A 12,567-nucleotide genomic window follows, 5' to 3' on the forward strand; every position below is an offset into this window, starting at 1 on the left:
TCAACCAATTATTTAAGGCAGCCCAGTATAAAATAAGGCACAAGTTTCCCTTGTTTACTCTTTTTAAAATGTTTGTTTTGCCATTGAACCAGATATAGAGCTGGCCAAATAGGAAAAAAAAAAGAAGAAGAAGAAGAAGTTAGTAGCTGATGGAAATTCCTCCGCCACGGGGAAAACTGGTTATTATTGTCGTCTTGGGTTGCACTGATGACGATAGGTGATCTCCCTATTCAGTAACTGCAGCAGGGGAATAGTAACTTTCCGAGGCAGAGATTCCCCAGTAAGCGCTTCGGGACCTGCAGGGTTATTCTCTCTGTGTGTCTCTCTGTAGCATGCACACAAACCAACTAGAGGTCTGGGCTCTCCCCCCTCTCTCCCCTGTGATGCAGCCTGCTTGACGTGCGCTGGATCCAATAGGCTGTCGCCCCTGTGGGTGTTGCTACACACTCATTGGTTGGCAGGAGCAGGGCGCTGCGCAAAAACAGAAAAGCCGAGCGCTCGGAGCTCAGAAACTGCCAGTAGAGATCACAGGAGCTGGAGCTGGGACAGGAGGAGAGCTGCAGCGAGAGAGCGCGTGAGAGAGAAGAAAAAGCAGCAAGAGAGGAAAGACTAATCAGCACATCAATAAAGAGCAAAACGATGACTATCATCATAACAATGGCAATAAAAGAAGAAAATATAAATAAAGGAAAGAAAATATAAAATAACAATGATTATTATTATAATAAAGGAGAAAATCCCAGAGAAATTCAGAGAATGAAAGTTTTGGGCGGCAAACCTTCTCTCTGCCTTTTTGATATTAGATCCTTTTGCTGGTTATATTTTTTTTTCATTTTTTCTGCCTTTTTCTGCATCTAAAGAGGGCATGTCCAGCGGTTCCTCCAGCAGCCTCTACCCCTCCTGCTCCCATCAGGAAGGCAAACCGAGGACAATCTTGAAATATAAAAATTTCCTTCTTGGGATTTGCTGCTGCCGCTGCCTCCACTGCCGCTGCAGCGGTGCAGTGCCAAGACTCTCGGAATAAATAAGAGCGGGCTACTGTGTATACTGTGTGTATATCTATCTATTTATCTATCTATCTCCATACAGCTCTAGGTATTATTAGTTGGCCATTTATATTGAAGATCACAGATGAGGTGGGAACGCCTATCTTCTTCGTTTGCTCAGCGTGTGAAATAATCATAAAAAAGAGGGAAATGGGGAAGAAAAACTCCTAATATGAAGCAGAAGGAATAATAATAATAAAACCCCTAGATCGAAATCCCACTCAGATCCCCCTCCCTCCACGCACGCACACTGCCCGCAATATTTTGAGAGGGGGAGGTGGTGGTTTCTGAAGGAGGAAGTGGTGTTGGAGGGGATCTCTTTCCCCTTTTGGAGATGATTGTGCTATTCCTCCTTGCCTTGCTCTGGATGGTGGAGGGAGCCCTTTCTCAGCTTCACTACACGGTGCAAGAGGAGCAGGAGCATGGCACGTTCGTGGGGAATATCGCCGAGGACCTGGGCTTGGACATTACAAAACTTTCGGCTCGCCGCTTCCAGACGGTGCCCAACTCCCGGAGCCCTTACCTGGAGCTCAACCTGGAGACCGGGGTGCTGTACGTGAACGAGAAGATCGACCGGGAGCAGATCTGCAAGCAGAACCCCCCCTCCTGCCAGCTGCACCTGGAGGTCTTTCTGGAGAACCCCTTGGAGCTGTTCCGGGTGGAGATCGAGGTGCTGGACATCAACGACAATCCGCCTTCCTTCCCGGAGCCCGACCTGACCGTGGAGATCTCCGAGAGCGCCACGCCGGGCACCCGCTTCCCACTGGAGAGCGCCTTCGACCCGGACGTGGGCACCAACTCGCTGCGCACCTACGAGATCACCCCCAACAGCTACTTCTCGCTGGACGTGCAGACCCAGGGCGACGGCAACCGCTTCGCCGAGCTGGTGCTGGACAAGCCCCTGGACCGCGAGCAGCAGGCGGTGCACCGCTACGTGCTGACCGCGGTGGACGGGGGCCAACCCCAGCAGCGCACCGGCACCGCCCTGCTCACCATCAGGGTGCTGGACTCCAATGACAACGTGCCCGCCTTCGAGCAGCCCGTCTACACCGTGTCCCTGCCGGAGAACTCGCCGCCGGGCACCCTGGTGCTGCAGCTCAACGCCAGCGACCCGGACGAGGGCCAGAACGGCGAGGTCATCTACTCCTTCAGCAGCCACATCTCGGCGCGGGCCCGGGAGCTCTTCGGCATCTCGCCGCGCACGGGCCGGCTGGAGGTGAGCGGCGAGCTGGACTACGAGGAGAGCAGCGTGTACCAGGTGTACGTGCAAGCCAAGGACCTGGGCCCCAACGCCGTGCCCGCCCACTGCAAGGTGCTGGTGCGGGTGCTGGACGCCAACGACAACCCGCCCGAGATCAGCTTCTCCACCGTCAAGGAGGCGGTGAGCGAGGCGGCCGCGCCGGGCACGGTGGTGGCCCTGTTCAGCGTCTCGGACCGGGACTCGGAGGAGAACGGGCAGGTGCAGTGCGAGCTGCTGCAGGGCGACGCGCCCTTCCGCCTCAAGAGCTCCTTCAAGAACTACTACACCATCGTCACCGAGGGGCCGCTGGACCGCGAGCAGCCGGGCGGCGACGCCTACACCCTGACGGTGGTGGCGCGGGACCTGGGCGAGCCGGCGCTGAGCACCAGCAAGTCCATCCAGGTGCGGGTGAGCGACGTGAACGACAACGCGCCGCGCTTCAGCCAGCCCCTCTACCAGGTCTATGTGAGCGAGAACAACGTGCCGGGCGCCTACATCTACGCCGTGAGCGCCACCGACCGGGACCAGGGCGCCAACGCCCAGCTCGCCTACTCCATCCTGGAGAGCCAGATCCAGGGCATGTCCGTCTTCACCTACGTCTCCATCAACGCCGAGAACGGCTTCCTCTACGCCCTGCGCTCCTTCGACTACGAGCAGCTCAAGGAGTTCAGCTTCCAGGTGGAGGCCCGCGACGCCGGCGAGGAGCCCCAGCCCCTGGCCGGCAACGCCACCGTCAGCATCATCGTGGTGGACCAGAACGACAACGCGCCCGCCATCGTCAGCCCCCTGCCCGGCCGCAACGGCACCCCGGCCCGGGAGGTGCTGCCGCGCAGCGCCGAGCCCGGCTACCTGGTGAGCCGGGTGGCGGCGGTGGACGCGGACGACGGGGAGAACGCCCGCCTCACCTACAGCATCGCGCGGGGCAACGAGGCCAGCCTCTTCCGCATGGACTGGCGCACCGGGGAGCTGCGCACCGCGCGCAAGGTGCCGGCCAAGCGCGACCCCCAGCGGCCCTTCGAGCTGGTGATCGAGGTGCGCGACCACGGGCAGCCGCCGCTCTCCTCCACCGCCGCCATCCAGGTGGTGCTGGTGGACAGCGCGGTGGAGCGCCAGGGAGGCGGGGGAGGCGGCGGCCTGGGCGCGGGGGGCGGCGGCGCGGGCGGGGCGGGAGGGGAGCATCGCCCCAGCCGCTCCGGGGGCGAGACCTCGCTGGACCTGACCCTCATCCTGATCATCGCCCTGGGCTCGGTGTCGTTCATTTTCCTGCTGGCCATGATCGTGCTGGCCGTGCGCTGCCAGAAGGAGAAGAAGCTCAACATCTACACCTGCCTGGCCAGCGACTGCTGCCTGGGCTGCTGCTGCTGCTGCCCCTGCTGCAGCCGCCAAGCCCGGGCCCGCAAGAAGAAGCTGAGCAAGTCGGACATCATGCTGGTGCAGAGCTCCAACGTACCCAGTAACCCGGCCCAGGTCCCCGTGGAGGAATCGGGCAGCTTCGGATCCCACCATCACAACCAGAACTACTGCTACCAGGTCTGCCTCACTCCGGAGTCAGCCAAGACCGACCTGATGTTCCTCAAGCCCTGCAGCCCATCCCGGAGCACTGACACTGAGCACAACCCCTGCGGGGCCATAGTGACAGGTTACACGGACCAGCAGCCAGACATCATCTCCAATGGCAGCATATTGTCCAACGAGGTAAGGTTCAAAGGGATTTGTAACACTCTCCAACCCCTTCGTATCTAGCAAGCTTCGCTCAGCTGTGCACGTTCGTTACAGGTGCATGCGTCCCTGTGCTGCTTTGCTTGTTTGCTATTATTTTTACGGTTTTGACAATGAAAAATGAGCTTGCTTTTGTTTTCTTATGTACTCTGATGCCCCTGATTCTCACTCTCCCTAGGGCTTGCAGGTCTCAACCACTCTGGATTCTCTCTTGTCTTGTCAGTGTCACTGTCAAGCTGCACTGCAGTCTTTTCCCAACCCCATCTTTGCTTTCAATTAGTCTCTTGAAGCTGCTTCCCTTCGTTTCCCTTTGAAGAATGTCGTTTTTCTTTGCCCCTCCTTCATAATAGCCTCTTATCCTCATGCTTCTTTGATCATAAATACTTGCATGGTTTTCATCACCTGTCAACAAGAGAGCCTGACACTGCATAATAGTTTCAGCTGTGATCTACCTTAAAGTGAGTCGGTTGCTTCTTTTCATTTGAAGCATTAGTTCTGCACTGGACAGCATTTCAGAAACTGTTGCATCCAAACTCCCACACCACGTGAATATGAGTGAAGCTTGCTAGCGTCTCTGTATTAAAATAACATGATGATATACTAGTTTCTAATTTTATTTTAACTGTATGCTGTAAATGAAACACCTTTCCATCTTTTAGGCATTGCTCCTCGCAAAATCACTGCAATTGGCATTAATGAAGTTACCTGCACAATGAATTCAGAGTTTTCCTAATGCAAAAAAGTAAAGCATTTATATGTGTTTCTACAAATCTTTGCATGTACAATTAAGGCTGTGGGGGAAACCCCTCTGGAGTTTGTGAACATCTCTATATTTGGCAGGAGCTTTAATTAATGTGAAAATTAGTGTTCATTAATTGACTTTTTTTTTACTCTGCCTTAACAGTTCTTTCCTATACTGAAGGAGAACTTGAAAATAAAACATCACAAAAGAATTTCCGTGAAAGCATACATCAAGGCTTAACATTCTCACCCATTAAACATGTGGTCTATATTGTATTATCTAGTGCGTAAAGATTTCTGTGGAAGCGTATATCAAGACTTAACATTCTCCTATTAATCATTTTGTCTGTTGTCTTTTAACTAATGTGTGCACCAGTACATTATGATGATGCACCACTGAAAGAAAAAGCAGTGTTCCTTAATACTGATTTGCTGAATACTTCAAGGCCAGTTAAGATATTGTTATATTTTGTTTAAAATTGTTTTAAAATCTTTCTGAAATATTTTAAATATTAGCCTTTAGTGTAGACCCTACATCAGATGTTTATAAAGAGATGTGGCTTCTGGTACTTTTTGAGGGCAACAGGATATCCCATATTTTCTTTTCAGGACTCAATCTGTCTGATTATTACTCTCCCTTTTTCTCATATAGGATATTTAAAAAACACAGTGGGGCAGATTAAGACCCCCGCCCCCGGCTCACAGTGAGTGGTGTTTTACACCACAGGTAGCCCCATTGATTTCAGTGTAATTAACTTACACTTGTGGTGTAAGATACTATTCAGCATGATTAAGGGGATCAGGGTTATTTAAGGGGATTCCTTAAATAACTGAGGAAACCCCTTATTTATTGATCTATAGTCCCACTTGCATGAGTAAGGCCACCAGGGTTTGGCCCCTTAAATGTAAGGAAAGAATTATTTATGGCCTACCTATAGCTGTACCTTTGTGATGAGTGTTCCTGGCTGTATGTGTGTGCCTTCTGATGTCGTTGGTTGTAAAAATATTGAGTTCAAATAAGTTCCAATTATTTTTTTCTAGACAAAACATCAGCGTGCAGAGCTCAGTTATCTAGTTGATAGACCCCGACGGGTAAACAGGTATGAGCTCCTTGTTCTTGTTTTCTTAATGTAGGAATATATCCAAGACGTATTTTAGCATGTGTGAGTGGGGATGTAGAAATGTGTTTACTTCAGATGTAAAAGAATAGCTAAACAACCAATATGTATTTAAAATTATGAATTTATTTAGAGATACCATTAAATAAAATAAGCAGTGCCACATAAACATCTCTGAATTATGGCAGTTGTGAATCTGTTTTAAGCCATCTGAAAATAGAGCAAATTCTAATTCTCTACTCGTCAAAAATGTGCTTTAAATACTTATGAGTCCCTCCGTACATTCTGACAGACAATATTGATTTATCTGCGTGTTAATTTAGACTTCCAGCTTAAGCAAATGGTACCAAATTATTTACAACAACTACATGTAACACAGGCAGTGTAATAATGGCTACTGTCTATTTCGGTTGGATTAATAATGCCTGAATATACAAGTTTTGTGTATGATGGACAGACTGGTTCTGCAGAAATAGTGTTGCAGAGAGGAGGCCTGGATGAATGCAGCACCATGTGTGGCCATGTGATGGCAGAAGAATGTTTTATGAGTCCCTCTTCATGTTTATTCTCATAAGATTTTTGATGTTTCTAGTTCTGCATTCCAGGAAGCAGACATAGTAAGCTCTAAGGACAGTGGTCATGGAGACAGCGAGCAAGGAGACAGTGATCATGATGCCACTAATCGAGGTCAATCCTCTGGTAAGTCTGATAAGGGAATCTAAATATTTGATCTTTTAGTAAGAGAGCCAGAAAGGGCAATTATGTGGTTATAAATAATATAACATGAGTGTTTATAGGTACAGCATATGTATATAATGTATGGATGGATGAATTTACTGTCAACTTGATGGTATACTGAGATAGTCAAGAGATTGTTTCTCAACCCTGACTAGCTTTTGAGAAGTATAGCTGTTTTCTGCAAGTTGTTCTGTATCCTTGGCTCTTCCTGCACATTAAAGCAAAGTTGTTGGTATATCTTTATAGCAGACCACAGATTTTTCAACAGCCGATTTGAGGAATTTCAGAGTATTGGGCAACTTTGGTTAGTGACTGTAGCTGGCATGGTAGTGTGAAGCATAGTGGGAGTTCCCAAGGGAAAGACTGAACTCTCTAATTGAATGACTGCCAGATTGTGAGGATTTTTGCTGGGATCGGTGGAGACACATAGAGTGCTTTGAATATGTAATGTGTTATACTTTCAGACTTTCTGAGGCTTGTTTTGTAATTCAAATAAAGGGACTATGTAATATAATGATGTCCTTGTTAATGAGTAAGAGGTATACAGTGGTCATCCCTTCAGTCCTAATGAAAGAAAAAAATGTTTAAAAATACTGTTAGATCATGATTTAGAGGAGATAGATGTGTTTAAACAGTGGAATTATTTCTGCATGTATGTTGCTCTCTCTATGCTCTCATATTAGTGTAAATTCTTTTTGAAAGATAGGCTCTGTGTATTTGGCTGTAAAACATACACACACACGCACACACAAAGTACACTTCAGCTAATAATTCTGTTGAGCACATTGACCAGTGGTGTGGGAACCTCAGATTAGTTATAACTTATTTCTCCTTCTTCTGCAACCTGTAAAAGGCCCAGGTATTTGCTGCAAGTGTTTTATGCAAGGTGATTTCAAACTCCTTCACATCCCTCCTCTTATCCCCTTCTCACTGATCTCAGACCAGCATTCCCAGAAGCATCAAAGAGAAATGATGGTTGTTTCCCTATCTTGCCCAGGAGCTGTGGCTGCTACAGTCCCTTGCTCTGCTAACATGCTGTGTCTTCTCATGCTCTTGCCACTGTCTCCTTTGCCATGGGAAACCCAGGCACCAGGGGAAAACGGGACACTCAAGGGCCCCTTTATATTGCTGCAAGTCATTAATATGCAGACCTAATGAGACTTGAGAAAAGCCAAGAGTCTCCGGAGCTCCCCGCTCCTTGCCGGGCTTCCCACTAGTTGAACAGAGTGTCTATTTTGTGTCTGGGAACCTGACAACAAACCAGGTCTTGCCAGAAGTTTACATCTGAACACAGAGCCCCCTTTCATTTTTGTCCTATATATGGTGTATGATTTATTGTTGTCTTAAAAAGCAGTGCATTTAGCCTTCCCCCACCCATTCTTTCACACAGTTTCTGATGCGCAGCAATCAGTGCTAGAGAGTTATAAAAAGCTCCCACTCCTCCTGCCCCTCCCTCTGTTTTTTTAACTTAGCTGCATTTCATTATTTTTTTTTTACAGTGTTTTACTGCAGCACTCGTCTCAATAAACATTTCAATCAGTTTAGTCCCTCAGCATAATGAACCATAATAACCAAACAGGAGAGAAAAGAATAAACAGCTGCATAAGGGGCTGGATTTGAAAGACTGATGGTGGCAATATAATCACATAGTTGCACATCAGCCAAAAGCTATTTTATTTTGAAATCATCCAGTTCTGTTACTATACTTATGTTTCTGCTTCCCCCACCCCCTCCTCCTTTTTAAAGTAGTATAATTCAGACATGAAGATTGAAGCCATTCTCAAACTTGGCACCAGTTTTCAGACTGAGCCAATTCTTTTTGTTGTTTTTGTTTTACAATGAGGAAAAAAAAATCTGCTTTGCTCTTTTAAAGACATTTAATTTGTTTTAAAATAATGGTTTAATATGATTTATGGGCTCATGCAATTAAAACAGAGATTTGATATGAACAAATGAAATTTGACAATAAGCTTTCTGTCTAATCAGAATTAATATCACAAACTGAAAACACAAACATACAAAATTCAACATCCAATTTTGATAAACTACTACAGTGCATTTAGCGTAATTATTTTGCATAAGGATTTTTACAAAGCGGGTAATAAATATGTATTTACAAGGTATACTGGAAATTTCTACAGGGTGTTTTGGGTCTATTTGATACATATAGTAGTAAAGTCTTATATAATCCTGGGCTGAATCTTGCCGTCATTACACAGACATTGGCACCAGTGATGATGATACATACAGAGAAGGAGTTCAGTATAAAACTTGTATTCACTTTCAGTACTTCTTAATGAATTATATGAAAGGATGAGAGTAAATCTTGTTTGAATTTCAATGTCTGAGGACATTGCTTCTCAATTAATTTTAAATGTAGCTCTTCGATTTTCAATTATTTCCAAATTAGCAGAGAAAACACATTGCTCCACAGCAAGGCTAGGAAAAACAAAAACATAATGGTGAGCAACATCATCTCAGTGAAAAATTATATATGTGCGGCCCAACTGTGCTCTCTTATCCCCTTATGCTTCTCTTCCGCCTTTCTGCTTATATGCTATTATCTACCATCTTTCCTTTGCATTTGTCTTTTATTTCTTCCTCTAGCTCTATATTTGTTTCCTTTTGCTTTCTTCTCTTTTGCCTTTCTTTATATTTTGTTTTTTTCTTCCTCATCATCATTTTATCATCTGTCTCTCTTCTTCTCAAGATAGTACCTGCCACAGAATAGCATCATATTCATGTCCAGAAATACTTGATAAATGGTTCCTACGGCAAAATTAAATATACTCCTAGTCATTTTCACACTGCAGGTGGCTTTGCTTGGAAAAGCATTTTGCACTTCACTTTACATACTGTGTGACTGCTCCTGCTGTTACCATTTGTCCTGTGGTAGTCCAGTGCCTGGTCAAAGTGACTGTGGAAGAGGTAGTGGTTTAATAATTGGGAACCATGGCACAGATACTTATGCATAATGGGAGTCTTTCACTGTGTGATAGAGCCACCATGCTCAACTGCTTAGGAGGTATATTGAACTAAGTTATTACAATCCTTTGAAATATTATAGGCCAGATCCTCTGTTGGTGTAAACTGCAGCGTCAGTGACTGAACCAAGAATTTGGCTCATTTTTTTAATTCATATTTTCTTAATATTGATTGAATTTAATGCATGTGAAAGGTGCTTGATTCTGTCTGTCTGTCTTAGAACTTATATGGCCCCCAGTACTGTAGCATCTGAATACCTCACAATCTTCTATGTATTTATCTTTCCAAGACCCCTGTGAGGTATTGAACTACTATTAGTCCCACTTCAAGTTGGAGAATTGAGGCACTCCCATTGAAATCAGTGGGAGTTAGGTGCCAAGATGCTTTTGAAAATCCTACTATAAGTGACTTTCCCAAGATCATACAGGTAGTTTGTGGCAGAGCAAGGAACAGGCTCTCCTGAGACCCAGGCTAGTGCCCTCACTGTTGGACCATCCTTTCTCTCTGACTTAGCGTCTTGGAAAGAAAAGTCCTTATTTATCTGTAGAACAGATACAGCTAGAGCAGTGACCGTTGTAGGTTCCCACATCAACCCCTAAATGTGCATCAATCATATTCTAAAGAAATCTCTTCTAAGAATGAAATTAATTTGTTCTCCACACCTAATTACATTTTTGGCCTCTCTTTTGGGATTGCCAACATAGATGCCAGTTACTGCTCTGCATATATATGTGTTTAAGTTTTATAAGGTAGACACCTGTCCACAAGGACTTGGACTGATGCTGCCAGTTCATTTCATATAGCTGGTCACCAAGTAACCATCTGATGGTAATGGCTTGTAAACACTAGATTTTCACTTGGGATCTGCTGAGTTCTGTATATCATTAGTTTTACATTACACATTTTATGGAATTAGTTTTGTAACATAATTGGGCAGGTATATTTGCAGGTAGAGATGTATATAAAACGTTGTAGATATAACGATACACCCACATTGTTCCATTAGCAAGTATGTCTTCCTATTCTGTAAACAGTTCAAACATGCAATACCAGAGACCGCAAGGCTAAGATCTAAAATTAGACTTCCTCTCACTATGGGCAAGTGTACACTACAAAATTAAGTCGACTTAAGTTACATTGACATACAGCCACCACAGTAATTGATTCAGTTTTACATGTCCACACTATGCTTCTTGTGTCAGCGGTGTGCATCCTCACCAGGAATGTTTGCACTGATTTAACTGCCAGCGTGGGGCATTGTATGATGGTTTCTGAAAGGCAGCTATAGTCAATATAAGCAACACAGTATCTACACTGACACTGTGTTGACCTAACTACATCAACTTAAGCGTGATGCCTCTCATGGAGATGAAATGCTTAAGTCGGTGTAGTGGGCAAGTTATATTTGTGGAAATTCCATTTTAGTGTAGTCGCTAACAGATTTAGGTCGACATAAGCTGCCTTCCGTTGACCTAACTCTGTAGTGTAGACCAGGCCTATATCTGTAAGAGACGGGACATTACAAAGACATCTGGTGAGTTTCTAAGAGTTTAAGGTGCCAGTTGTGCCATTCCACACCCTCATATCAAGTGATTTGTGCAACAGCTTTAGCACGAGCCAATGTGTCTATCCTGTGGGATGCAGGAACAGCAGCATATGGTAACTGGTATGGGGAAAACAGATTGAGAAATAAAGAGAAGAAATTCCAGTGGTGAAAGGACAGAAAAAAATCACTATTCCTTTCCAATAGAACAGTTAAATACTGTTCTGAAGATCATTTGGGCAAAAAAACCATGAGGGTGAACATAAAGTGGTCTAGAAAAGTGCTTTGACTCTAGCCGATTTTGGGGGGTGGGGGGAGCAGGATTCTTGCATTCTTAATGATGTTTGCTCCTCAGTGATCCAGATTAGACTTTGAAGTTATTATTTGGAAGAACTGAATCTATCTTGGGGATGTTTAGGTCTTTATTCATGCTGTTGTGAGGATGGAGACAGTTTTATGCAGGGCAGTACATCAGTTGCCTTGTGAAGGCTAGCTTCATAACAGAAGAAATTGCCAGTATGCTTTCATTATCAATAAAAAATGATGCTCTAGAAAATAACACCCTCTGAAAAAAGAACAGTTGCTTTGTTAACACTTTATTAGTATTTGCTATTTTTATTACATAATTAGCATTAATAATATGTTTGAATATATTTATTAATTACTCTGAAGGTTTGGCATGTGGATCATTTTTCTTTAATTACATTTAAAATATAAGTTATTTAAAAAATGAATCTCAAAAATTGCCTAAATATCTCTTTGATCTAAAGAGAGTCTTTCATGTCAACTAACATACATATTCATAGACATTTTTGGTTTTGTCTTTTTAAAATTGAGATAAAAGGGATACTTTAGAGAATCTGGTCCAAACCAACAAATTCAGGAATGAGAGTTAGCATTAAAACTCTACCCTCAACCCCTATCTCCCTTGGCCATCCTAAATATGTCAGGCCATGTGGCATGTGAAATTGTTCACTGTCCAGTGACCTATCCAATAACTGGATTACAGGGTAAGGAATGATCTCCTGGTCTTTTTTCATGCATATATTAAATTGCAGTGTTTATCATATATTGCTATTTGAGAACTCTGTGCCAGATATTTATATTCTTTTCATGCAGATATTGAATTTATTCTCACCTTTAAAATCTCAGTTTATCTGGTACTTTATATTTTTCAATTCAATTATAGTATGAAATATTTCTTCACTGTGGATTTACAATTATGATGGATAGTTTAGTCCAGAAAGACTGTACATCTGGCAGGATATATGAAGGAGATGCAATGGAAGTGTTATACTGCCTAAACATTTTTTTTTGTTATAAATCACAAATACTGTGTTTCGTTTATGAAGGAGTCCTGTGCCGGATGCCTTATTTTGCTTTCTGTGATATAGCCTCCTTCCTGCAACACGGAAAAATAGACAATCATTTTCCTTT

At 44.4% G+C, this 12,567-nt stretch overlaps 1 protein-coding gene across 6 annotated transcripts in view; it reads left to right on the top strand.

The window, feature by feature from the left end:
• The first annotated feature begins 225 nt into the window (after nucleotides 1–225).
• Nucleotides 226–12,567, top strand: part of PCDH10 (protocadherin 10) — a 75,741-nt gene continuing 63,399 nt past the window's right edge. For 4 of the 6 annotated variants that reach the window (XM_075127640.1, XM_075127643.1, XM_075127642.1 and 1 more), the window contains exons 1-3: nucleotides 229–3,981; nucleotides 5,788–5,846; nucleotides 6,457–6,563. In XM_075127640.1, the coding sequence (XP_074983741.1) occupies nucleotides 1,381–3,981; nucleotides 5,788–5,846; nucleotides 6,457–6,563 (2,767 nt within the window). In that variant the 5' untranslated portion in view covers nucleotides 229–1,380. Of the gene's footprint in view, nucleotides 3,982–5,787; nucleotides 5,847–6,456; nucleotides 6,564–12,567 lie in introns of all 6 variants that reach the window. The other 2 variants (XM_075127645.1, XM_075127641.1) reach the window with 2 other exon arrangements.

This window comes from Caretta caretta, chromosome 4, assembly GCF_965140235.1.
Source record: "Caretta caretta isolate rCarCar2 chromosome 4, rCarCar1.hap1, whole genome shotgun sequence".
NCBI classification, from domain to species: Eukaryota; Metazoa; Chordata; order Testudines; family Cheloniidae; genus Caretta; species Caretta caretta.